Genomic DNA, 27,815 nt, shown 5'->3' on the forward strand with positions numbered 1-27,815 from the left:
AGGCAGGTAAGAAGTTCAAGATTTTTCTTTTCTGCCATAGAATAGATGCCACGGAGAATCAGGGTCACTGGTTGATCACGATTTTGCAGAAGTCACAACAGAGCTGAAAAGCCAGTTTGATCTGGTTGCTCTGGAGCTAAAAAAACAACAACCACCCTCTAGCAATATCTCATTTTCTTCCTCCTTGAGTCTTAGTTTATATAGCAAATGCTTTGTTAGAATATGTGAAATCTAAAGTGGTTTTAAATGAAATTTATTTTGAAATAAAGCTAAGGCAACAAAAAGGAAGAACACACATAACAATACTCTTTTAAAAATACTAATAAAGGGAAAGGAAACTTGCCGATGATAGTCCTTGGTAGGTAAACATGTGGTGCACTTGCGAGCAAAACAGTCCAAGGAAAAATTTGTTGTGTTTCAATGTGTAACTAATGTAGCCAAATCATAGTCAGGAAAAACAATTACTGTATACAAGTGCATTTGATTAGAATGTGAACAGAAGCTAGGGACTTCTCCACAGGGGATAAACAGAAACCAGGACACAGTGTCAACTGTTTTAGAAATAGTATTCCTTGCTTTCTGCGTTTGCTGAGTAGTTTTGTAATATCCTCCACTTGAGTTCATCCCCAGTGAAAGTTTTGGGGGGATTAATATTAGTGACATTCAGGTGCAACTAATTTTGAAGAAACTTTCAGGGATGTGCTTCTCTTAAGATGAGGAAGCCAGAGATTTTTAAAAACCAAACCAGGACAAAATGCTTTGCTGCCACTTCAAGCAAAATGATGACGTAGAATGATGACGTCTTTCTCTCTCCAGGAACCCCTCTGGAAATTATGTTATGTCATGACATAGTGCTATTTCCACGGGACATTGTCTACGATTACATTGTCTACGATTACAGAGAGAATGTCACCAGACTACTGTGGGCAGCCAAGCCCAATGGGATAGTGAAGCTGGTGGGCGGAGGCAGTGGCTTTTTCCCAGTGGCAGCACTGTGCTTGTTGGGTTGGGAATGAGGTGACAAGGTCAGGAGAACTCCAGGTTGGTAATGCTGGCCATACGCAGAGCTGTGGTGCTGCCACCACAGAGCTTCCCTGACCTTGCTGACTCCTTGCTCCGTTCCAAAGAGCACACCTCAGCTGGGAAGCACCTCCATTCCCCCACCCCCAGGTAAACAGGGAAGGGCAGCTGGCAAATGAAGTTACACTTTCTTTCTCCTTTGACGTCTCGGAAGTACCACCCTACCCAAACTTTCAATTTTTAAAGAAACCGTGCAGCATTAATTGATTGACCTGTAGTAGTACAGACACAAAGCTGGCAGATTGTATTTATGCAGGCGACCCTGCATAGCTACGTGGAAAAGGAATGTTAAGCTCTGCCTTGCATACAGATAGCACGGCTGTGTTCACACTCCTGTTTACTGTGCACTCGCTGCATTTCTAGTGCTGGGTTTTTAATCTGTATTAACACCTTATCTAATATGGGCAAGTAGCCCGTTTTTTGTTATAAAATACTTGATGCATTGCTTCTCAAACCAGCTTCACACCAGTAAGTCCTTAAGCCGTTCCTAATGTGTCTCTACCCAAGATTTCACCACCTTTGCATAGGGTAGATGAAATATACTTGGAGTCAAGAGTGGATTTCATGCTCTTTATTCAGCTCTGATGTGTACATAAACAGGAATGAATCTGACACGAATGAAGTCGTGTTGATGTGAACAGCTAGGGTAGAAGAGCTGTGAAAAGCACGGGGGGGGGGATAACTTCATTGTGCTCTAAGGTGGTATTGTGAACACTTGCTGGACTTTAGAAGTTGTGAAAGCTTGCTGGACTTTAGAAGTTGAACGGGACCTTGGCACTTTTCCAAATTATTTGTTAGCATCAGAACTTTTAAAAAGAGTGAGCGGGCTTTGGGGATTTATAGCTTCCTCTACCCATAAACTTTATAGCCTGTCTTTTCTGCTAGTCTGGTGGTGTGATTCACAATCGACAACAAATCTGCAGGAAAGGCAGCTGGCTCAACCCAGAGACAAATTCTCCTATGCACATTTCAGTGAGCTAAACAGGGCAGTTCACAACATAAAAATACAAGATAAACACACAAAAGACAAAAACGAGAACAAGAAGCACAAGGACAGGGACAACAACCAACACAAACCAGTAACTCCCACAAACACTTTTAAAGGGGTACTAGTGAAAAGACAGGTGGCAATGCAGCAGTAGCAGCAGCCTAACACTTCAGTTTTTGAAACACTTTTCACCTGTTTGAATGGCTGCAAATACTTGCATTGCAAAATGAATTCTGTTCTGAATCAAAGCAAGAAATACTGTGCCATAAAGAATGCATGAAGTGTCAATCATAGCCTTTCTCTGTCTACTTCCCTAGATCGTAAGGCATTTTGATTTAATACTACCCCAGTCCTCATTCTGCATGTCTGAGGCACTGTATGTGAACAGTTGCTCTGCAGCACAAACCTTTGTATTCACTTTGAGCTACTAATGCACTTGCATTTACATGATGTTCAGATGTTGAAATGAGCAAAAGGATGGCCAGGAGCTGCAAATTAGGGATCCTTTTTTGGCTATATAAATGCAGTACTGATCTCTCGTACAGGAAGTGATCTCTGAGGAAGAAACTCTAGATAACTGCTCAGGATAAATGGCTGAAATATTCCAAAATCTAGAAAGAGAACTGCTGCCCAGGATAGTAACCTTGAGAGAACCATGTCTTGATACTGACTGTATGGGTAAGCCCTGTAAGGACACTTCTGTCTAAATTTACATTCAGATGCCCAATCCCTTGAGTAATCACGTTTTCAGCAAAACTCATAAATATTAAGCCACACATTAAAGGAATTCTGACGTGGTGTGCTACTTTGAGCATTCTACCATGTTATTCCACATAAATAATGAAACAAAAGATGTGTTTCATATCATATCCCAAAGCAAGGCAAAAAGGATCAATTCAATTTACCTCTATCTGGTACAAATTAGTTGGGTTTTTCTTCCCTCTGCTTCTTCTCACAAATAAATCACAAAGATAATGAGTATTGCAAACAAGGCCTTACAGAAGTGAAACTAATCCATATGCATTCCTCATGGGAAATTTAAGATGAGGAAACAGTGCAAGACTAGATTCTGTGGACCAGTCAATGGTGGGCACATTTCAAAGAAGGGCTCCATGTGCTTAAGCCCATGGAAATCAATGACAAATCCCATCTAATTCTCAGTTTGTGGCCATGTTCTTCAGGTCATAGTCTCATAGAGTGATGAGAATAACGGAGGACAAAGCAAGTTGCCTTCCTAATTCAGAGTCTAGAAAATCTCACAACGGCATCCTAAAATTGCAGATCACCCCCACAACATTATTATCTGATTTCATCCTTCAACCTGCACTAACTGCTATGAATGAAATTAGAATGATCCATCCTGTTTTTAAAAAATATAATCATAGGAAGGAAACACATTCATCTAGAACAGGCATCCCCAAACTCGGCCCTCCAGATGTTTTGGGACTACAACTCCCATCAACCCTAGCTAACAGGACCAGTGGTCAGGGATGATGGGAGTTATAGTCCCAAAACATCTGGAGGGCCGAGTTTGGGGATGCCTGATCTAGAATGTTAAGATTTGCTACAGATGTGCAAAATACTCAAATTTTGTGTCTTCTGGAGATGTTCTTGTAGTGTTTACATACATAAATGTTGTAGAACACACCCCAATCCAGTTTTTAAAAGGTGGTCAAGCTGGCTTGTTTAATAACAAAACAAAGTTGTTAAAAACCAATAAAAATAGATCCCCCTGAAAGACAGAATGAAACAGATATGAAACACCAGAGAAGTGGTAGAATGCAGAATACTTTGCTGACAGGTGCTTTGTGGAATGAACACTATGGGAATTTTCAGGCTTGACAGGAGCCTATTTGTGAAAGTTGTGGAATATGTGTGCTATATAAATGGCTATTATCTTATGAAAAACTGCAAGTTATCTAACTACCGTATTTTTCGCTCTATAAGACGCACCAGACCACAAGATGCACCTAGTTTTTGGAGGAGGAAAACAAGAAAAAAAAATATTCTGAATCTCAGAAGCCAGAACAGCAAGAAGAATTGCTGCGCAGTGAAAGCAGCAATCCCTCTTCCTGTTTTGGCTTCTGGGATAGCTGTGCAGCCTGCATTCGCTCCATAAGACGCACACACATTTCCCCTTACTTTTTAGGAGGGAAAAAGTGAGTCTTATAGAGCAAAAAATACGGTAAATCATATGCAGAGTGGACCCATTGGAATCAGTTGTATTGAGTTATTTGTCTTGATTTCAATAGGTCTTTTCTGAGTTTGACTAATGTTGGATATCACCCTGTATAAATACCCCCCCCCCCAAGAAATAAAGATATGGAGGGTTTTATAAACCCCTAGATTTGTACAGAGAGTACCTGCCCTGGCCCTTGGTTGGTTGACTGGCTTCCTTCAAAGTTGACTTTCATGTGTTTTATTTCATATGGAAATAAAACACATTTGCTTGTAGGGTTCTGAATCCTGCTTAGTCAGAGGAAAACAATAAAGTGCAGAGCTCATAGCAGGAACATAAGAGGCTGCCCTATACTGAATCAGAACACTGGTCCATTAAGTTTGGGAATTGTCTACACTGACTGGAAGAGATTATCCAGGGTTTCACTCTGGGGATATTCTCTACCTGAACATACTGGGGATGGAACATGGGGAAATGTTCTGCCACTGAGCTATGACACTTCCCCAATTAACTAGAAACACATTTTAAAGGTTAGATCCCTGAACTGCAATGAATCTTCTAGAAAGACATATGGCTAACTTACCAAAAGAAAACTAAAAATCAATTATTGGTATTCCAAATCATCAATCTTCCCCATGAGAAATTAAGCAATGTGTGTGCTGTGATTTGAGTGTTCAATCACGGAACAGTGAGAAGTTTAGAATATTTCACAAAGCACAACAGACCATCCATACTAATAATAAGTGTTTCAATAACATTTTGTGGTTTTTTTTTTTAATCAAGATATTGCTGTGTGTGTGTACCCAACTCTTCTCTTTGAAACAAGAAGACTCTGTTCAGAAAACATGCGGCACAGATACACATGGAACTCATTAAAATGAAAGCTAATGTAAATTAATCCAGCTGCCTGCTGAGAGCGCAGAGAGGAGAGAATTTGTTTATTTTGCTAATTGGGAAGTATTACAACTTTCCAGGACCTTGGCAAGGACCCAAAGAGCTATTTAGGCATGCCTAAGGGCTTAAATGCCCAGTGAAGTTTTGGACTTTTTTTTTTTTTAAAGAAAACTTCTAATGCAAGGTTGATTAGAAATATGATGCGGTGCGGTGATGTATAAGAGGCACAAACCTAAAGCCCCCTTAACCATGTGATCCTTTGACCACTGAACTTTAAAGCAGCGATCCTACACACTGACATTGGAGTAAATCCCATTAAACTTGATGGAGATTGCTTCTGAGTAGATGTGAATAAGATTACACTGCCAAGGGCATCCAATGACATAGCTATCGTTATCATTATTTACATTTAGACAATTTCCAAAGTCACAACTTGTCAAAAACAAGCAAACCCCATCTTAGGCAGATTATTCATCCTACTTTGTGATTTATGCATTTGTTCAGACACTACCATCAGGTAATCGTTTGTATGAATCAACACAGAAAGAACTTTTGTATCACCCAATGTATTTGGCAGAGTCATCAAGCATAGGGCAATTCAGGTGATGTACACGCAGCATGATTCATCATTGCCTCCATTATCAATGTTCAAAGACGAGTGTCATTCACAAAAGAGGCAACAGCAGGCTTGGGGAAGTATGAAACCTCCCAAAAAGAGCTCAATGAAGATTGAGAGCAGCCATGAATTGAGGAGGGCAAAGTTATGGAATGGCTGGAATTCTGAACAGGAACACTCTACACTGTAACATTTTGTTGCAGTTTTGTGTTCAAATGTGTGTTATAAAATGTGTGCAGGCGTGTTAGTTTGTTTTCTATCTGCCTCTCACTCCAATCAAGTTACACATTTCCCCCTTTTTAGGATCACTGGATAACAGGTGGGGCATAAATCTTCAAAACAAACAAACAAAGTTAAAGAACTGCAAATTACAGGCAATTCCATTGTTCAAAGGCAAATGAGCAATAAATAGTTATAGCTTAGCTAGTTTAATGATGAAATATAGGGTTGAAAAACTGCTCACTGACATCTAACAGTTACAGTGGTGCCCCGCAAGACGAAATTAATTCGTTCCGCAATTTTTGTCGTCTAGCGAATTTTTCGTCTTGCGAAGCACGAAATCCCATAGGAATGCATTGAAAATCAATTAATGCGTTCCTATGGTCAAAAAAAGTCCAAACAAAGCCAAATTTGGTACAACAACAGTTTATTAACTGCTCTTTAAAGTCACATATACTGTAAAGAGCAGTTCAAAAATTGAAGGGAAAATAAATTAACTTTATAAACAAAACATGTCTTTGTTTTTAGACAAAGAAAACAAAGTCGCGAGACGTTTTCGTCTTGCGAAGCAAGCCCATAGGGGAAATTCGTCTTGCGAGGCAAATCGAAAACGGAAAAACCTTTCGTCTAGCGAGTTTTTTGTCTTGCGAGGCATTCGTCTTGCGAGGTACCACTGTATTATGGATTCGTACATCCCAGCACCATGCCTGTTGACTCAAGGAATAAGGCTCAGAGTTCAGAAGCATACACAATGCCTTGATCTTTATAACCTACATAGCAATATTAGGACAGATAAACGAACACACTACGTGTCACATTTATACAAGCCGAGTCACCCTTAATACTTGATAGGAGCAATTCTCTACATACTTGGAAGTCAGCTCCAGCAAGTTGGCTACCAACTTATATGGCTTTAAAAGAAGATTAGACAAATTCATGGAGAAGGCTCTTGATGGCTACTAGCCATGGTGCCTATGCTCTGCCTAGACAGGCTTCTGGTTGGTTACTGTGAGAACAAGATGCAGGACTAGATTCAGTAAGCTCTTATTTCCTAATAGCAGCAGCTACTGCTTCTGATGGCTGCTTCAAGACCAGAGGAAGCTGACTACCAGCTGCTGATAAGAAGGGACAGTGCTATCTTTGTTGTCCTTAGGTCTTTATGTAGAGACTCCCTACAAGGTAAGTGAATGGTTTAACAAAAGTTACTTCTCATGAGGCCCGAGAGCCTGCATAGAATAGCAACAAACCTCTCCAGCCAGGCTACACCTCTCAGTCAGCTCTCCTGGGGCTGGTCTCCTGGGTCGTGTTTCTCTTCAATATAGTGCACTATTGTTGTTGTTTAGTCATGTCCGACTATTCGTGACCCCATGGACCAGAGCACGCCTGGCACTTCTGTCTTCCACAGCCTCCCGCAGTTTAGTCAAACTCATGCTGGTAGCTTCGAGAACACTATCCAACCATCTCATCCTCTGTCATCCCCTTCTCCTTGTGCCCTCAATCTTTCCCAACATCAGGGTCTTTTCCAGGGAGTCTTCTCTTCTCATGAGGTGGCCAAAGTATTGGAGCCTCAGCTTCATGATCTGCCCTTCCAGTGAGCACCCAGGGCTGATTTCCTTAAGAATGGATAGGTTTGATCTTCTTGCAGTCCATGGGACTCTCAAGAGTCTCCTCCAGCACCATAATTCAAAAACATCAATTCTTCGGTGATCAGCCTTCTTTATGGTCCAGCTCTCACTTCCATACATCACTACAGTGGTACCTCGGGTTAAGAACTTAATTCGTTCTGGAGGTCTGTTCTTAACCTGAAACTGTTCTTAGCTTGAAGCACCACTTTAGCTAATGGGGCCTCCTGTTGCCACTGTGCTGCCGCTGCACAATTTCTGCTCTCATCCTGAAGCAAAGTTCTTAACCCAAGGTAATATTTCTGGGTTAGTGGAGTCTGCAACCTGAAGCATATGTAACCCAAGGTACCACTGTACTGGGAAAACCATAACTTTAACTATACGGACCTTTGTCGGGAAGGTGATGTCTCTGCTTTTTAAGATGCTGTCTAGGTTTGTCATTGCTTTTCTCCCAAGAAGCAGGTGTCTTTTAATTTCGTGACTGCTGTCACCATCTGCAGAGATCATGGAGCCCAAGAAAGTAAAATCTCTCACTGCCTCCATTTCTTCCCCTTCTATTTGCCAGGAGGTGATGGGACCAGTGGCCATGATCTTAGTTTTTTTGACGTTGAACTTCAGACCATATTTTGCGCTCTCCTCTTTCACCCTCATTAAAAGGTTCTTTAATTCCCCCTCAGTTTCTGCCAATATAGTGCATACGTTACACAATTGTCCTCATCTACCTTGTGGACTTTCCAGGTTAACTCCTGTGGGCAACAGGGTGTTGGTTGGGCAGATCCAGCCCAGTTCTTCTTGGGTCAAGAGTGCATTAAATGGCAGCATTAAAAAAAAAGTCACCTCCAAACAATCCACCCAGGGATTATTCATCATATATTGCTTGCTTGTCAGCTCCCGAGGGAATATTTAATATAACCTTTAAAAAAAGAGTAGTTCTCCTTTTTATGGATAGGAGCCCAACGCAAAATACAGTATTAACTTTCCAGACAGAGGGCAAGCAACCAGTCTTTCGGCCCATTTACTTCCACACAAACACACCCAGTGCCTGATTTACATATGAACTAAACAAGCTATAGCTTAGGACCCCACTGTCTTGGGGTAAGCTAAACAAGCTATAGATTGGGACCCTACTGTCTTGGGGGCCCCCAAAAAAATTAAAAGAAAAAAACGATGTACATTTCTTAAATATAAGATAAAAAACTAATAAAATAAAACCTACATACAGCAACAGTGTTTTGTGTTGTGTAGGCTCCTATTTGTTATGTGCAAATGGCTTTAGATACCTATTAGGTCCATAAATTACCATATAGCATATATTCAACACAGGAAACAGTGGCAATTTGTTGTTGACAAAGGACAGCTGGACATATAAAGGGCCCCATTACTTTCAGTAGTTTAGGGCCTCATCAAACCTAAATCCGGCCCTAAATACCACCCTTCCCTAACTCGAATTAAATTCTCTCAGGATCGGACTTAAACTCCGACGGCCTGTCGCGCGTGAGAAGAGGAGCTCCTTGGAGTTCTCCCCGCTGAGTTCCCAGCTTCCCGCGCTTCGCCTTCTCCGTGGGGAAACAGTACTAGGCGACTCCACGCGGCGCGCTGGCCCTTCCGAGGAAGGCGCCTCCCGACGCCCCTCGCCAGCTTCTCTTCAGGCGGGCGGGCGGGCGGGCCGGAGGCGGGCCCAGGCCCATGGCCCCTCCCTTCCCCGCCCTTGTGGCGCCAAGAGCGGCCGCGGCGGGAGCGCTTCTTCTGCTGGCTCTCGCACGGACTCGGGCGCGCTCGCAAGAGCCGGGCGCTGCTGCGGAGGCTTCGCGGCGGCGGTGACAGTGGTGGTTGTGGCGACATGTGAGCGGAGTTTTTTGCGCGCCAACGCCGAGCGATGTACTCCGGGAATAGCAGCAGCAGCAGCCTGCAGCTGACGCCGGGGGAGCAGGACTCGGAGCAGCAGCCGGTGCAGCCGCCGGACCCGGCTGCGGGGCCGCCGTTCAGCGCCAGCACCTACGAGCTGCTGGCGCTGCTGCTGGCCACCATCGGCATCCTGGGCTTGTGCAACAACCTGCTGGTGCTGGTGCTGTACGCCAAGTTCAAGCGGCTCCGCACGCCCACCCACCTCTTCCTGGTCAACATCAGCCTCAGCGACCTGCTCGTGTCGCTCTTCGGCGTCTGCTTCACCTTCCTCTCCTGCCTGCGGAACCGCTGGGTGTGGGACGCCGCCGGCTGCGTGTGGGACGGCTTCAGCAACAGCCTCTTCGGTAAGGGGAGCCGCGGGGGGCGAGGGCGCCTCTGGCCATGTGCAGAGAGACGGGGAGAAGGGTGAAAGAGGAACTCGCTATATGCTCTCTCTTTCTCTCTGTGTGTGATTCCAAGTCTCTGATGTTCCCCAAGGATGCAGATCAACACTTTGGTATTTTCAATAAATGAATACTTAGGAGGAAAGAGAAGGGTGCCGTCCCCCTGGCAGCCCATTTCTCCCACTTGCGCCTCCCGGAATAAGGGACTGCCCTTCCTCCAACCAGCTGGCCTCTCTCCTGTAATCCCTTCAGGTCAAGTCCTGTATGGCCTCCTTTTCTTCCCTCCCTTTCCTCGGATTATAATCACCGGACCCATAATGTGGTTTGAGAGTGAGTGCAATCCCCCTCACGTTCTGTCAAAATTAGATGATGCCTCTGAACACGTGCAGAGTTCTCACAGTGCAGTGCTAGGAAATGGAGCTTCTAAGGAATCGGTAACCTGAACGTTATTCTGGCAATATAGGTGTCTTTTGGCTTGAGCTAGAAACTGCCATAAATGCTGCACATCGCCCCCCACCCCACCCCGTCTTATTTTCCACTTCATGTTTGTGTTCCCTATCTGATTCACTATGCATGCTCATTCCTGGTCCTGCAGGTGGTATCACTTTCATTTCACGCCCAACCTTCTGATATGCAGATTTTCTCCTTTCTCGTCTAGCTTCTTTGGGGTGTCTTCCCATCTCATTAGGAAGGGTGGGGGGTAGTTGTAGATCCATGAAGCAAGAATTGTGTAGACCCAGGACATCTCTCTGCAGAACACTAGCTGAGCGATGGTACCTGATCACTTTGGTCTGCAGTGCTGCATGCATGGTTTTGCTTCTTATTTGTACAAGTGGTACTGAGGGTTGTGCGCCAGTTGCCTAGATCTGCAGAGCTTTCAGGCTTATGTCTTTGTGGAAATGTCCTTACATTCCACTTAATGGGACTGAAAATTATCCCGCACTTCATTTTGCCGTGGAAGGCAATCAGTTTTGTAGGTACGTTAGTAACAAGAAAGGGATGCTGCTTGCAAATACAACATTAGGCAAGTCTGGCGGTTTTGAAGTGCTTAGCCTTGTTTATTAAATAAAATAAAAACAAACGTGCTAAATTAGACCACTCTTTAGGGTACCAGAATATATCCTGATGCAAAGTGAAAATTACCATATGTGAATTTGCATAGGATTTTTTTTTTCTGGGGAAAAATCCAGCTCAATTTTTTTTTCCTTCCAGAAAACCCACATCCCTTCATTCCACACAGTTCAGTGGCTGCTTCCTGTGCCCTTTCTAGACCTCCTGTGTACACAATCCCAGGTGTGGGGAACCTTTGACCCCTCCAGATTCTGTTGAACTAACACTCTCATCAACCCCAGCAAGAGTGGCTGATAGCCATGGATGATAGGAATTGTAGCTTAGCATCCTTCGGAGGGGCAAAGGCTCCCAACACTTGCCATTCCCTGTGCCCCATAGATCTAACATTTCTCTCTGACCATCATTCCATTTTACAAACATCCCCATTTTAGCATTACCCCATGAACACCCATCCTTTCACCATATCTTTATTTTGCCAGGAACACATACCATACTTGTATGTGATCTAGGGCAAAAGTCCCCCAAGGAATAACTCTCACCACATTGATGATACCACTGACTTGCATCTGCCTCAATCTGGTCCCCACCTTCCCCACTTAAGTCTTCATTTGCCCACAGGCACCCATAGTTCCTCTATCAATCAGCTTCCATATCATGCACACTGTTTGTAAGTGACCTCTGCAGCTCCTGCTTGACAGCTGAACTTTTGCTTTCCCTTTAAATCCCTACAAAAGCTCATCTTCTCTATGAGCCTTTTGACTTAATTCCTGATTGCCATTCCTAACTGTAGCTGATACCAAAACTTCCTCTCTACCTTTCTATGGCCAGTTATCTGTATTAGGGTGAAAGTTCCTTGCAAGCAGGTGATTGCCTTCTTGTTACCTATTCTACTCTGGAAGGCCCTTGTGTACACTGATGGTGCTGTGTATATCCTACTAATAACAGACTCAAGCTTTGAGGGTAGATCCTCAAGATCAGGCTTGGGGGAACATCAATATTTCCACAGGTTTTAGATGCTTAAACTTTAGGGGGGGAGCTCTTAAGGGGAAGGGAACCCCAAAACAGCCTAATGCTGACTGACTGAGCATCCTCAGTGGCCATGGAATGCTGATTGACAGAATAAAACGGAAAACCAGGTGGATGGAGCAGGAGTGAGGAACCTGGATCCCACCAGATGCTGCTGGGTGATACTCTCTCCCCCCCCCCCCCCCGGACTATTGACTGTGCTGATGGACCGCTGCTTCCTGACCCCAGGAATAGATGGGATGGCTGGCTGGAACCAGAATAGGATCTACTCCGCATTGCCTCATTTTGTTTTTGGTCCCACTTGTAAATAATTTCAGGGCAAAACCACCTGCATCATTCTCCATTTCTTTTCTAATCTGCTACTTCCTTGGTAATTTCACCTTCATTTTTCTCGTCTTTTCCTCAGACCCATCAGGTACGTTCCCACCTCCTTTCATTCATATTTCCTTGCGTTTCTACAGCACCTAGGATGATTCACAACATCAGCGTTCAATCTATTGAGTACGTATTTCCTCATCTTCAGTTGATTCCCCACCCCCACCCCGAAATGAATCACAGGCTGCAGCTGTTGTGATTCAGGTGTCTCTATGAACCAAAATCACACAATTTTGTTTATATGTTTTCCTTCCCGAAGTGGAAAATGGGTGAAACTGCTGAATAACAAATCAAACAATGCTAGTGGAAATTTGCTTCCCCTTCTCTGAAGCCATTTGCAGAGACATTAAACTTCATTTAAATTGGTGTCTTCGGTAGAACGGAGTATGCCTTTTAATTCATTAAAACGCACACACACTCCCAGGTAAGATAGCTATCCCCAGATTTCTTACATTCACTTGACATGCCAGGAGTCTGTAGCTATTTTTGTAGAAAAGCTAAAGGTACGTGCACAAGGAAGCCATTTGTGATGACACATGTACCACATCGCTGGAAAGCAGTCACAACCTCCTCCTAACTCCTGTGTGTTTCTATGCCTGGCGAATTCCTTTTGAAGGAATTTAGGAGCCAAAGCATTTCCATGAAAAGCAGGGCTGGTTTCACAGAGTGGCCCTCCTGGCCTCAGTGTGTGGGTCCCAGACAACACCCCTAACCAGCTCTGCTTTGCACAATCTCTGAGTGTTTTGGCCTGGCTGAAATGTGTCCTGATGGTGCTTCCAGCTTTCCTGGATGGAAGATAGAGAGAGTTGTGTGTGTAGAATCTAGCTTACTGCACAGAGCTAAAATTAACACTTGATGGTTTGCCCACAGTTGCCTCTGACTTTGGCTGCTGCTGGTAGTGGTGGAGCAAGCCGATCAGGCGTCTGGGGCGGCACGCGTGCCCAGCTGCCTGCAGGGGCAGAGCCAGCCAGGGCAGGACATTCTGCGGGGCCTCCTCCCACTCAGCTGCCCTACAGCTGGGGGGTGGGTAGGCAGCGGGCGGACCATTTGGGCAGTGGGGAGCCTGTGTGCACCCAAGCCACCACATCTTTCCCAGGCTCGGGTGTGATGCAGGCCCCGCGGTGGGTGCCGCCTGGCATTTTGTCACCCCCCTCAGTGGTGACACCCGGGACAGACTGCCCCCACTGCACGCCGCTTCCTCCGCCCCTGGCTGCTGGTGTGCAGCCCCCCAAAGATTGTCCCAGAAAGAAATGCAGCCCTTGGGCTGAAAATGGTTTCCCATTCCTGATGAAAAGCCTTATTTTTTAAAAAAGAATGCCAGCAACATGATGGCTGCATGCACATAATATTGGAGGTTTCCGTACCCATGGAATGGATTCCTACGAGGGCTGTTCACACACAGGTGGGCATCACTTGGTTTCTCTACAGTCAGTTATTCTTGGGAATTCAGAAGCTCCACATGATGCATTTGTTGTTTGTGTGTATAGGGAGTGGGGAACCTGTGGCTCTCCAGATATTGGTGAATGCTAGTTCCCATAAGCCCTGCCAGCATGCTCAGTGGTCAGGGTCCCATTGAAACGAATGTGATTTGCACAGACCATCTTCAAGCTCATGTGCAAATAGGTTCTATGGGCCTGCTAATATAGGAACTTAAAGGTGAAGTCCCTGATTCTCACTAAAGGTTATCTGCCCGGGGAAGGCAGCTCAGCTAAGCCTTGCTCCTTCACTCATTCATAATCTATATTCCCAATCCATGTGTCAGCTGGTGCTCATTCTAGGCAAATGCATTTATGGATGTTGTCTTGGAGTGCTGTTGCTTTTACTGCCTTAATTGGAGTTGTCAGCTTTTAAAAAAATGCGGAATGGTACCTAACACTTTAGCCTCAAAAGGACTCAATCTCTTCTTGTACCATACAGAAAAGCACAAATTGTTCTAACGTGCTATTTTCTGCATTGTGGCAAGAAGCTGTCATCTCCAAGCCACAACTCCCTTTAGAATGCATCTCAACTGCTTTTTGACAGTCATATATCGGAAAGGAATTAAGTCTCTTCTTAGAAATCTCATTTTAGATAGAAATCTGACTTCGGATTGTTGATTGGTTGGGATGCAACATTGGCATCTGCCGGAAGTTCAGTTGCCCACTTAAAAGAGGTGCACTCCTTATAGTCCAGGAACATACCATACAGACTGGTGCAAGTTAAGGCTGCGGTTGTAAACACAGTTGCAAAGGGGGTAAACCCAATGGAATGCAGTGGGAGTTGCTTCCAGGTGAGCAGGTGAAGATTTGTGCTCCTTGCCTTTGGAAAATAAGAAAATAAACTCTCTGACTACAGTAATGATAATGTACAGGGATACTGTGGCAGTGCTTTTATAATGAATGCAATTCATATAAACAACAGTTGCAGTGACCCAAGTTTATTCATCTTTCCTTGGTTCCTGGCACATGACTGGGCATTTAAATAATGTTGATTCTGCTCTCGAATATTTGCCATCCGTCTGATGTCTTTTGAGATTAACTTCAGTAAATAGAAGTGGAGAAACACAGCCGGTTTACTCTTTCAGGATATGCTGCAGGGTGTATGGATACCATATTGAATCATTTTTTTAATGAATCATTTTATATGTAATCAGCCATATTGTAAGATGCAACTTGACGGCCAGTGGAGGGAGACAAAGCTTTCATCTTCACATTGAAGACAATTCAAGGACAGTTTTCACTATTATTTTTTCCTTTGAACTTAACTGACATGGGGAACAGCTTCTGTTTGTTTAAGGAAATGTTAATAATTTGAGTTAAAGAGGACTGCAAGGATCCTAACTATCATCCCCACCCAATCTCTTGTGCTAAGGTGGTATCTTCCATGCTGCACTTCTCCCATTCATTAAGTTCCTCATCTCAACTGTTACTCAATTTCTGCAATTCTAAAATCAGTGATCAGCTGCCCCGTGTCAAATGTGCCTTTCTGGCTCAGGGGTCCATTTAGAAAAGGATCCAGGAAGCATAAGCCAGTAAATTAGGTACTGTTAAATAACCAAGTTCTTTCGTAAGGATATAAAGGCCAGTTTTACGAAGTTGTATTTAGAAAGTAGGTCAGTATGTACACACAGGCACAGTGATGCGTAAAATTAACTTTCCCATAGAATTTTTCACTTAGTTGGTTTTTGCAGAGTGGTAGAGCAGCATCTTTACATTGTAGAACGGAAATAGAAAGGTGGACATAGCTGTTCGCTAAATCCAAAATTGAGTCTCCTGCTTTAATGCATTTTTTCCTACTGCCATACAGCTAGAAAATCACTTCTGTTGTGTCACTCTATTCAGGCTTGACTCTGCAGGAGCAGTAAGCTGAGGTGCTGAGGGAGCTAAAAGGTGTTAGAGGGTTGCACAGGCATGCATCTGACACGGCTTTTGGCCCATGGGCTGCATGGCGCACTTTGCTCTATTTACCAGTTGGACCCAACTATTCCTTCAGCTTCTGCTAATGATGCTGGACCTGTCATATGCAGAATCATACTGTTGGCATTGGCTGGCAGTGACTCTCCAGAGTTGCAGACAGGGGCCTTTTCCAGCCGTACCTGGAGATGCCAGGGATTAACCCCGGAACTTTTTGCAAGCGAAGGAGATGCTCTGCTGCTTTCTGGAATTTGGAGGTGGGTGTGGCAAAGTGCATGCAACGCTACTGAGAGAATGAGGAATTAATAACCGCAAAAGGGTTCCGTTCCAAGGTAGCAGGGGAAAGAAAGATCCCTAGGTGCTGTTTGTGTTGCTTGATAAGGAGGTCTGCATCTCAGTTGTGTTCTGTTTTAAAATAAGCTGTTAAGTTCCTTTAGTAAGTAGTCACATCTGTTCTTACTGGAAGCCTGAGGGTACCTCCAATTCTACCACAGGCTTTTCTTTTTTGAAGGCTTCATTTCCAACTTCCAGGGGTGACTTGGGCTGCACTCACATGGCAGCTTATTCCATTTCCCTCCATTCTAAGTTCTGCACTATATTTGAGCTTTCACGTGAAACAAAATGCACTTGCAGAAATATAGCACAAGTTTAGTGCTCATTGCCATCTTATTTGCTTCCAGAAAAAAAGCTTGTACATAGCATGGAAATGCGTGCTAAACTTGCCCTATGTTGTTGTTGTTTAGTTGTTTAGTCGTGTCCAACTCTTCATGACCCCATGGACCAGAGCACGCCAGACACTTCTGTCTTCCACTGCCTCCCGCAGTTTGATCAAACTCATGCTGGTAGCTTTGAGAACACTATCCAACCATCTCGCCCTCTGTCGTCCCCTTCTCCTTGTGCCCTTCATCTTTCCCAGCATCAGGGAAAGTCTTCTCTTCTCCTGAGGTGACCAAATTATTGGAGCCTCAGCTTCAGGATCTGTCCTTCCAGTAAGCACTCAGGCCTGATTTCCTTAAGAATGGAGAGGTTTGATCTTCTTGCAGTCCATGGGGCTCTCAAGAGTCTCCTCCAGCACCATAATTCAAAAGCATCAATTCTTTGGCGATCAGCCTTCTTTATGGTCCAGCTTTCACTTCCGTACAGCACTACTGGAAACATGCCCGATATTCCACTGTATCTCTGGAAATGGCTTTTTTGTCATGTGAAAGCTCAAATATAATGCAGAAATTAACAGTTTGGGAAACTGGAATAAACTGCTATGTGGATGTAGCCTTGAATTGGCATTTCTTTTTGTGCACTAGACTTCATTTTCCCATTCAGCTTCCAGTCAGCGGATTTAAGGTGGCTTACATGTTTGAGCATATCAGGATGCAGATTACAGCGTGTGGCATATCATTTCTTTGCCATGTATCCGGATTGTGACTGATTTCAAAAAATCTGGGCAGTGGGATTGTTAGTAAAAATCTTTCCCTCAGAATCAGTGGTTACTATTAGTTCCATATAATGGTGAGCCAAGAAAAGGTTGTTGCCTCATTGCCTTACTTCCGTGTTGTTCACTTAATATTTGAAGTGAAAACAACTATTTCAAGTATGATGCATGTTGTTCTTCTCTTCAGTGACATTTGTAACCATTGCATGGTCCCTACTTTGTTCTCTTCTTTTGCTAGCTTTTGTTGTTAATGGATGAGACACTGCTTTATTATTATCATCTGAAGAGTGCTTGGAACCAGCATGGTGTATTAATTAGAGGGTTGGACTAGGACTGTGTGGATGCAGGTTCTGGTCCTCAATCAGCCGTGAAGCTTGCTGGGTGCCCATGGGCCAGTCTCCTCATTTGGACGCAATGTGAAACATTATGCCAGTCCTCCTCCAGCATGGCTACAAGGATGAGTTCAAAAGCTTTTGTTTTCATTTTAGGTTAACCGCAGATTGTGACAGCCTGCATACTAGGAGAAACCTGCTCATCTTAACTCTGGCTTGCTAGAACAAATCCAACTTCAGATCCTAGTTTATGAAGCCAACTTGTTTTAAGATCAACCACAGTTTAGAGTGCAAATGACATACTAAACCACAGTTAATCTAAAACATGCTAAATGATGCTGGAGGAGGAGAGGGCAGAGCTTGTGAGCCCACTGGATGATAAGACAGTTACATCTCCAAGGTAGAATCAAAAGGACTTATTCTCTGTTTTGGCAGTGGAGGAAAACATGCCAGAAAGCACAGAAAGCCCTTTGCCCCCCGCCTATGAGCAAGCACCTTTGAGCAGTTGGAGCTATCTGCAGGAAACAGTTCTCCAGCAATGATTTCTGCAGTCAAGTCACTGTGCACTGTAAATAGCTGCCTGGTTACTCTTAAGGACAAGGTGTATTGCAGTTAGAAACTGTTCAGTCTAACGATTTTTGCTTGCAGGAATCAAGTGAAAAGATAACCTATGGAACTAGGCCTGTTTGTCCACTGTATGTAGGGCAGTATTGCAGCCATATGCAGAAATGGATTTCTGTGTGTCCTTTACCCAGGTACTCTGCAGAGGCCTAAGCCATAGCATTAATATGGGGGGGGGGGGAGTAAAGGGATTTCAGAAAAGCCAGGGAAGTCCAGAAGCCAAAGGTAGTGCTCAGTTCTTGACGTACGGAATTTAATTGGGCATGGCTTTCATTGAAGCCTGTAGAGCGCTGCTTGTGTTGGAAGACTGGGCTATATTTAGCTCTGGCATCTCTAAGCCTTGGGAAGCTTTGGAGCATTAAGAGAGGTGCTGGCAGCAAGCCTTGTGCAGCCTTCAATCTTTAAACTAAATGAGCACTGCTCCACCAAGAAGAGGACACTGAGCTCCCCCAAACAAGTGCCAGCTTCTTTTTCTTGGTCGTGATACATATCTAGTTATTCAAACCTTAAGCTAGAGCTCCACATTTCCTAATAATAATTTCAGGCATTTCATAGAATGATAGAGTTGGAAGGGACCCCGAGGAACATCTAGTTCAACTCCCTGTAATGCAGGAATATGCAGCTGTCCCTTATGGGGATCAAACTTGTGACCTTGGCATTGTCAGCAGCACCACATGCTAACCGACTGAGCTGTCCACGGGAGAAAAGCGGTGGGCGAGAGATGATGATTCTTAGCCTTTCCCCCATCTTCTGGTTCTCTCAGGCAACCCCACTGTTTCCCCACTCCTAATCTTGGAATGAGTGTTCTTTGTGATAGTTGTAGGTGGAATAGGGAGAAGTGTCCAGAGGGTGGGGTAGGGGAGGAGAATTGGTGCATGGCGGAATGATTATTCACATCCCGCCATGGCTGCTCCATGCTGGATACAGCAGCAGCTGCTGAATCTCTCTCTGCCATGCATTATTCGAAAGCACTGAAACCAGAGAGGACAGAGATGGCAACACGCAGAGGCAGAGCTGGATGCTTTTTAGGCAACAGCAGGCAGAGTGTGTGGAGCACCCATGGCTTCTCAACGCTGTTGCTTACTGAGAGCTTACTCAACACGGTGTTAGGCACAGCAGCGGAGCCAGTTTGACGCTGCCTCTCGCTTCCTCTCGGTAGGAAGCCAGGTGAACCTGTCTCCAGATTTTGGGCTGGGGAGTTATAAAAACTTGAATACAATCCATAAAGCCACACCTGGACTGCCCTCAATTTTACCCTAACCTTGCCCTCCACCCAATCTTTTAAGAAAAGTTGTAAGTAGCTAAGGGGGCCAGCACTAAAGGCATGGGGGCTTGGAGAGGCAAAGGAAGTACCAAGGGCACTGTTTTGAGACTTGGACTCCCCCTCCCTCCCTTTCTTGCTTCTGTAAGGTGTTTTGCCCTAGCAGCCACAGAGCTGATATTTGTGGTGGGTGCTAGCATCTGGCTATCTATGACAGAATTTTTGTAAGAGTTCTGGGAAGATGCCTTCTTGTCCTTCCAGTTTGCCCTAACAATCTGGCCCTGCACCAAACGGCACCCAGCTAAGATTCATTTTTGGTGCCCCTCCACCCCCAAAGTTGTTCAGCTTTTCAATTTTGTATCACAGTTGTCGCCTATTTCGTGACTTTGGTTTTCCATTTTGTGTGTGTGACTTATCTTTGTCATAGAAGATGATGAACCTGCATGCCGGTATCTGAAATTCTGTGTTTATTCATACCACATGAGCTGTTTGTGCTGCTTCTTTCAGCTGGCGAGTGGAGGGTTGAGTTGATAGACCATGACAGATGCTTCCAAGCATGGGGCTACAGGCAGTCACCTGCCCCTGTGCACTCACCCATGCACAGGGCTAGTTCAGCACATACGAATGAACTGAGAAAAGATGACTCATCTTGACTTCAGCATGTAAAAAGTGGCTGTTTGCATTTGCCTTTACTTAAATTTGAATGCCTGCTTCGTCAAGTGTGCCTTAATCGACTCATGAGCTCCCTACTGGGGCAAGGGGGGGGGGGGGAGAATGTGCATCTTTCCTCATGTAGCAGATGATGCACATGCTTTGAAAACAGAACTTTGGGTTATTTTTTCACATGTTAACATGTTACTGATAGCAAGCAGGCTGCACTGGTTCATGTAGCTGCTTCATGTAAAGTTGGGAAACGGCCCAGACCCGGGGTGCACAACCTTTTCAGCCATGACATTTGATGCTGGCTTGTGTGCATGAGCATGCACACACACACACACACACACACACACACACACACTCCCACTGCGCATGCAGGGATGCCACCATCACTTGCCTCCTCTCAACTCCCCAGGTGGGAGTTGCTAGCAGTTGTGCTTGCCAGGAAAACATGGGGTGGAGCAAGCTAGACAGAGAAGCAGTGGGTGGGGGGACAACTGTGGTCTGAACAATGTTTGCTGTCTAGAACGATCTTTCTATTGACTGGAAGTGCTGTGTTCAAAGAAGGCATCAATAACAGGCACTCTGGTGGTTTTGTTCCATCTGGATCTTATTGCGAGTCCATCAGACTGTCGTGGGACTCCTGCTGAATTCATGCTTCCCTTTTGACTTCCCTTTTACCGTCTGCTGAATAAGCCTTTTCAAAGTGTGTGTGTGTGTAGCAGTAGTGGGTGTCATCACGACAGAGCTTGTCTGAGACTGCTTGTAATCTAATGCCTTTTCTGAATTTGATTATAAGGGGTAATGGTTCTAACATAAGGTTACTGGGTTTTTTGTTTAGTTGTTTTTTTAGCTAACAGGTTATAAGTGATAGGTATTCTTTGACTACTAATAGACCTGTCACCAGCAATAGTTTTCAATGTTTGATGATTTGCTGTGTTTTTATTATTTTGCAAGTCACCTGGAGTGGCTGGGGCAACCCATTCAGATGGGTTGGGTATAAGTAATAAATTACTACTATTATTATTATTAACATAAATTATTTGCTTATTCCGTCAATTGGATGACCATATAGAACTAGGTATACAGAGCAATGAAACAAGCCCCACAAATCACAAGGCTGCATGCAAAACCAGAAAACGTATATTTATTGGCTAGGAAATTCTTATGGAATACTCTCCCTAAGGAAGCTCTCCTGGTAATCTATTCTGTACTAAGTGAAGATGTATTTGTTTTTCCAGGTATTTGGATGTGCACTATTAGTTTGCCTTATAATAGTGATATTTGGTTTTTGTTCCTATTGGGGTGTGTGTGTGTGTTTATTTTTTAAAGTGGTTTTTTGTGGGGGGGAGGGATGAATGATTTTAGCTTAATTGTGTTTTTCTACAAAGTACCGGTACTTTGTTATTACAAAATGCATCTGTGTATTGGGGATAATTTAATAATCTAAACTAAACTTCTTATTTATGTCTCCCTGCAGGAATCGTTTCCATTATTACTCTCACTGTCCTGGCCTACGAACGCTACCTTAGAGTAGTCCATGCAAGAGTGATTGATTTCGCGTGGTCTTGGAGGGCAATCACATATATCTGGCTGTATTCCTTAGCTTGGACAGGAGCACCTCTCCTAGGCTGGAATCACTACACTCTAGAAATTCATGGATTAGGTTGTTCAGTGGACTGGAGGTCAAAAGAGCCCAGCGATTCTTCCTATGTCCTCTTCTTCTTTCTTGGCTGTCTTGTCACACCAGTTGGGATCATGGCTTACTGCTATGGACATATTCTTTATGCGATACGAATGGTGAGTTAATTAAAGCAGTAGCTTTTCTCTAGAATTCAAATGGGCAAATGCAGAGTGATCAAAATGTGATTTATGTGGATAATAATAATGTATTATTTATACCCCGCCCATCTGGCTGGCTTTCCCCAGTCACACTGGGCAGCTCTGAACAGAGTATTAAAAACTCTATAAAACATCAAACATCAAAAACTTGCCTAAACAGGGCTGCCTTCAGTTGTCTTCTAAAAGTCAGATAGTTGTTTATTTCCTTGACATCTGATGGAAGGGTGTTCCACAGGGCAGGCGCCACTACCGAGAAGGCCCTCTGCCTGGTTCCCTGTAACCTCACTTTTCACAGTAAGGGAAGTGCCAGAAGGCCCTCGGTGCTGGACCTCAGTGTCCAGGCAGAATGATGGGGGTGGAGATGTGCTCCTTCAGGTATACTGGGTAGACGCTGTTTAGGGCTTTAAAGGTCAGCACCAACATTTTGAATTGTGCTCGGAAACATACTGGGAGCCAATGCAGATCTCTCAGGACCGGTGTTATATGGTCTCGGCGGCCACTCCCAGTCACCAGTCTAGCTGCCACATTCTGGATTAGTTGTAGTTTCCGGGTCACCTTCAAAGGTAGCACCACATAGAGTGTATTGCAGTAGTCCAAGCGGGAGATAACTAGAGCATGCACCACTCTGGCAAGACAGTCTGTGGTCAGGTAGGGTCTTAGCTGTCGTACCATATATTGATAAGCTGACTGTACACATATTTTCACATCTTGCCTTACTTTTCCTGACAACATTCTCTCGGAAATAGTGCCTCTTATACATGTGGGCAAAATGTAGCAGCTGAATTTGATATCCTTGACTCGAAGGAGCTTTACCTAGTGCACACACATAATCTAGTTTTCATATTTTTCCTAGTAACAGTGTGCAGTGTTACTCTCCTAAAGGGAAATGGAACAAGTCATTGGGCTGTGAATAATGTTGAGGATTTGGGTGGCTGCGCATAATGACCTTGAAACAATTTAATAGGTACTTCTTGCATGTGTCTTCTATAAGATCAGCCCAGTATTGTACTGTTAGGAATAATGTGGTTCCAAGAAAGGCTTAAGAATTGCTATCATTCAGTTCACTTAAAAAAATGCTATCCAAGTAAGCCTGTGAATACGAAGGATATTTACAAAGGAATACATAAAATCAAAATTGATGGAACTTATTTCCAAGTAAGCATGCTTAGTATTGAATTGTTAAACCATTGAAATAGATTGTTCAAGAATTAATAATACAATATTATTACATACTTGTTTGAATAATGCAGAAAGTCACACTAGGTAATTTTACATGTATACAATCACATGTATATGTGTGATTGTAAATAAAATCAATAAATCTATAAAAAATTCTAGTATCGGTAATTACAGGGACTCTATAGGGATTGACATAAAATCATCGCTGTAGCTCAGTACATAGTGAGTTTCTGTTTTTAATGTTTTTGTTGGTGTAACTGAACAATAACGGATAACAAAATGAAGGCTCTGTGGCACCTTATAGACATAACAATTATTATGGCATACATTTTCATGGACAGGAGGTAACTTAATCAGTAGTCTTCAAAATTATTCCATAGATCTGTTAGTCACAAGACCCTGATTTTGCTGCAATGGATTAACACAGCTATTTTTCCAGAAGTCAGGGCATCATCAGAAATCTTATTTAAATGAAGCTGGTGAGAAGGATGATGCTTTGATAATTTTTGAAACGTGGTTAGCTGTCAAATAATAAGACCACTTACAACAACATTCTTCTCTCTGAAGGATTTGGAACTGAATGCTCTTTAAAATATGTGCTGTTTGATTGTTTTTCATTATTTTTCTTTGCAGCTTCGTTGTGTTGAAGATTTGCACACTGTCCAAGTGATCAAGATCTTGAGATACGAAAAGAAAGTAGCTAAAATGTGTTTTTTAATGATGACCACCTTTCTTATCTGTTGGATGCCTTATGCAGTGGTCTCCCTTTTAGTAGCCTATGGGTATGGCCACCTTGTCACTCCAACAGTGGCTATTATCCCATCTTTATTTGCCAAGTCAAGCACTGCCTACAATCCAGTTATCTATATCTTCATGAGCAGAAAGGTAAGCAGCTGAAAAGCAGAGTTACTTACTGAGGCCGAAAGGATCGCATCTAATGCATTACGCAATAGAGGTGGCCTTCCTCCCGACATAAGCACAACATGACAGAAATTACACATAGTATTATCTTGCATCTATGGGAAAATAGGCAAGAAAGGCACAGAAGGCAAGACTGACAGAATTTCTTTGGGGGAGAAAAGGAACAGTGAAACTTGACCAGCATAAAGCTTCCTAGTAACTTAACAACTTTACCACTTGCACCATATATAGGCTCAAAGCATGTCTGGTGGATGTCCTAGTTGCCGTCCTTGCATCCAGGGCACTGATTCATGAGGATGAAGAGGATGTTCTAGGGAACACCTGGAATTGTAAGTCTAGTGTGAGCATACAAGGGAGCCACCCTAGTTATTTGGGTTTCCACCAATTTCAACTCAGGAACATGAAATGAAGCTGAATCACTGGAAGGTTCAGAATGGTAGACAAAAGTGCTTTTTTGCATAGCACATAGTTAAACTTCAGGATTCATTCCAACAGCAGGTAGTGATGTCCATGGATAACTTTAAAAGGGGATTAGAAAACTTAATGGAGGCTAAGGCTATCAGTGGGACGCGGATGGCGCTGTGGGTAAGAGCCTCAGCGCCTAGGGCTTGCCGATCGAAAGGTCGGCGGTTCGAATCCCCGCGGCGGGGTGCGCTCCCGTTGTTCGGTCCCAGCGCCTGCCAACCTAGCAGTTCGAAAGCACCCCCGGGTGCAAGTAGATAAATAGGGACCGCTTACTGGCGGGAAGGTAAACGGCGTTTCCGTGTGCTGTGCTGGCTTGCCAGATGCAGCTTTGTCACGCTGGCCACGTGACCCGGAAGTGTCTGCGGACAGCGCTGGCCCTCGGCCTCTTGAGTGAGATGGGCGCACAACCCTAGAGTCTGTCAAGACTGGCCCGTACGGGCAGGGGTACCTTTACCTTACCTTAAGGCTATCAGTGGGTACTAGCCACAATGGCTATGTTCCGCCCCAACTGTTGGAGGCCATATTCCTCCTTGGATACCAGTTGCTGGAAACTGCAGGAGGGCCAAACTGCCTTGCAAAGCCCACTCTTATGTGAAGTGTGTTACAGTAGTAAAGTCTGGAGGTGACAAGGGCATGGACAACCAAGGCAAGATCTGACTTCTTTAGGAAGGGTTGTGGGTGATTCAAGCTAGTAAAAGGCACTCCTGGCTACCTGCAGCACCCAAACTTCCATTCAGTCCTGTTGTGAAAACAGCAGCACCCCCAAACTTTATCCAGTTCTGTGAAGGACAAGATGAGCACCTCTGCACAGGCTTGCAGGTTCTCCCACCACTACTTCTGCTTTGTCTGGATTAACCTTCAGGTTGTTGTTCTTGTCTAATCCAAAATAGCCTCCTACTACCCGTTTAGAAGTCCACAGGCTATCAGTAGGAAAGAGGTAAAGCTGAATCCCATCTGCATGCTGATGAACCTTCAGCCCAAACTTCTGGATGACTTCTAGCAAGTTCATGTAGATATTAAGTAGCATAAGGGACAGGATGGAACATGTGAAACAGCTAAATGGGATGGAGGCACCCCGTAGACAACTGACAGTGTAGCAGAACCAGTGACAGAAGTTTTCTGGAATATTATGCTATGTACAGATTAGGATAAATTGTGTTGAGGAATTTTCATTGCAAAATTTTTGGCTGCCCTGGGGAGTAATCTAATTTAGCATGTTTATTATACTTCAATTTAGTAAACAAAGTTTAAAAAACTTTGAAATTGCCAGGCTTGCTCCATGACACTTGCCTAATATTGTATTTGCAATTGGCATTCATTCATTGCTGTGAAAGAGTGTACAAAGTTGAAAACTTTCTGTGGAAAAGTAGACCACCAGAAAATATTTCACCCTACACCACTGGGTGGAACAAAAGTCTCTCAATATGACTGTTAGGGTGCCTCTGATCCTTAATGGATTGTCAGTCCCTATCACTTTGCCTCCTAAGCTCAGCCCATGGAGTACAGGAGTATACCATGGCAATTCAGAATTAGATATATAGTAGTGACTTTAGGTGGGCTTTATAAAAGCTACTGAAATATGAGCATGCTAATTCATTCATGGGGATTAAAGAGCGGAGTTTTCCTTTAATAAAATGAAGCAATCATTTTGGCTGTTATCTGTTCTGTTCTGCGCCTGGATCTTGCATTAGCTGCTATTGAAGTCTAAATAGGTTAATAGAAGCAGCTGAAATTCATTATGACTGATGAAGTGCTGTAGATTCCCCCTCCCCGCCCGCCGGCGGATGGTATTATATATGCTAGATATGATCTAATCCATCCTAAGTCAAAGAGAGGCCAGTTTGCATTAATGCTTTTGCACCCATTGAAAAGAAATTCCTTTTGGGGAGCTTTCTTGCTCACCCTTCACCATATGGTTGGTTGATGCAGTGGCCAAACATATGGAATTATCCTATAGTGCAGAAGTAAGAAACCTCTGGATCTCCAGATGTTTTTGGACTCCGACTCCCATTGTCTCTTACCACTGGCCATGGTCAGATGGGATTCGAGATCCATTACCTGGAGGATCACTGGTTCCACCCCATTCCTGTTCTAATGTGTTGGTGCAAATCAAGATTGTCACACGTGCAGATACCTGGTCTGCTGCCAGCATGAAAACTGAAAGTACAGCTTTTCCATGTATGTCTGGGAACCTATTGAAGGAGAGTTATCAAGCCACTGTACTCTAGTGTATCACATGAGTGTAACACTCAGCAGGCTCTGACAACTGATTTTATGTGGCACCTATGTCATTCTGGTATAGGTAGTGTGAAAGTGTCGCTTTCGGAATGACGGGTTTTCACTGCAATTTGCTTCCCTTGCAGTTTCGGCGATGCCTCATGCAGCTCTTCTGTGTCCGCCTCCTGAGGTTCCAGAGGCGCTTGAAAGAAAAGCCAGCAGTAGGGAACGAGAAACCGATAAGGCCCATTGTTGTGTCCCAGAAGGCAGGCGACAGGCCAAAGAAGAAAGTGACTTTCAGCTCTTCCTCAATCATTTTTATTATCACCAGCGACGACACACAGCAGATAGACCACAGCACGAAATACAAGGGCACAAAAATAAATGTAATCCAAGTGAAGCCACTATAGGGGCTCCTGGGATTCGAGCGGACTTCTGCTAACCAAACTGTTAGACTATCTTTGTGGCACAATTAGGAAGAGCAAGCACCGTCTTTCAGAAGCAAGATGTGGAAGTAATTCAGACTGCAATCCTTCGCTTGTGCACCTGAGAATAAGTCCCATTGAAATCATTGGGGACTACTTCCGAGAAGAAAAGTGTAAGATTGCCCTGCCGCCAGCCTCAAGCTCTCTGTAACATGTTAATTGTTGTGGCAGTACTGAAACAATGACACATGGCGGATGGGCGGGTTTTTATTTTATTTTACTTAGAATATTTATTTTTCCATATCATGTCTTGATCACCTACCTACCTATCCCTTGCTGCACTGTACACGAACCAGGGAAATAAAGGAGCTTCTAAAGTAGGCCATAGTTCCTTCAGCAAGGCCTCGCTGATTTCTTTTTAAGCAATGTCTGGTGCTGTATTTTAATATGGTGTGATGTCGCAAGCCGGTTTGAGCCCGTTTGGCAGCCTCAAGCACTTGTCTTGAATTCAGTGTAGGGGTACATATAGGCAGTGGCGGGTTGTTTTTTTTTTGGGGGGGGGGGTTGCAGGCCAAGCTTCCGCCTCAGGTCTGAACAGGTGGCAGCTCAAAAGCAAAATAAATTGGCTCCTAAAGGAAATTGTATCTTAGTGGTGTGGCATTCCCTGCCCCCCCCCCTTAAAAACGGAACTGATTATCTTTGCGAGAGCTGAGATA

General features: G+C 44.1%; 1 protein-coding gene across 1 annotated transcript; it reads left to right on the top strand.

The window, feature by feature from the left end:
* The first annotated feature begins 9,287 nt into the window (after window positions 1-9,287).
* OPN3 (opsin 3) lies at window positions 9,288-27,495 on the top strand. Its single transcript, XM_028724114.2, has 4 exons — window positions 9,288-9,847; window positions 21,531-21,850; window positions 23,705-23,956; window positions 26,821-27,495. Exons 1-4 carry the CDS (start codon window positions 9,475-9,477, stop codon window positions 27,082-27,084), a joined length of 1,209 nt encoding a protein of 402 aa, XP_028579947.2. The 5' UTR covers window positions 9,288-9,474; the 3' UTR covers window positions 27,085-27,495.
* Window positions 27,496-27,815: the final 320 nt, after the last annotated feature.

The sequence above is a fragment of the Podarcis muralis genome, chromosome 3 (genome assembly GCF_964188315.1).
Source record: "Podarcis muralis chromosome 3, rPodMur119.hap1.1, whole genome shotgun sequence".
NCBI classification, from domain to species: Eukaryota; Metazoa; Chordata; class Lepidosauria; order Squamata; family Lacertidae; genus Podarcis; species Podarcis muralis.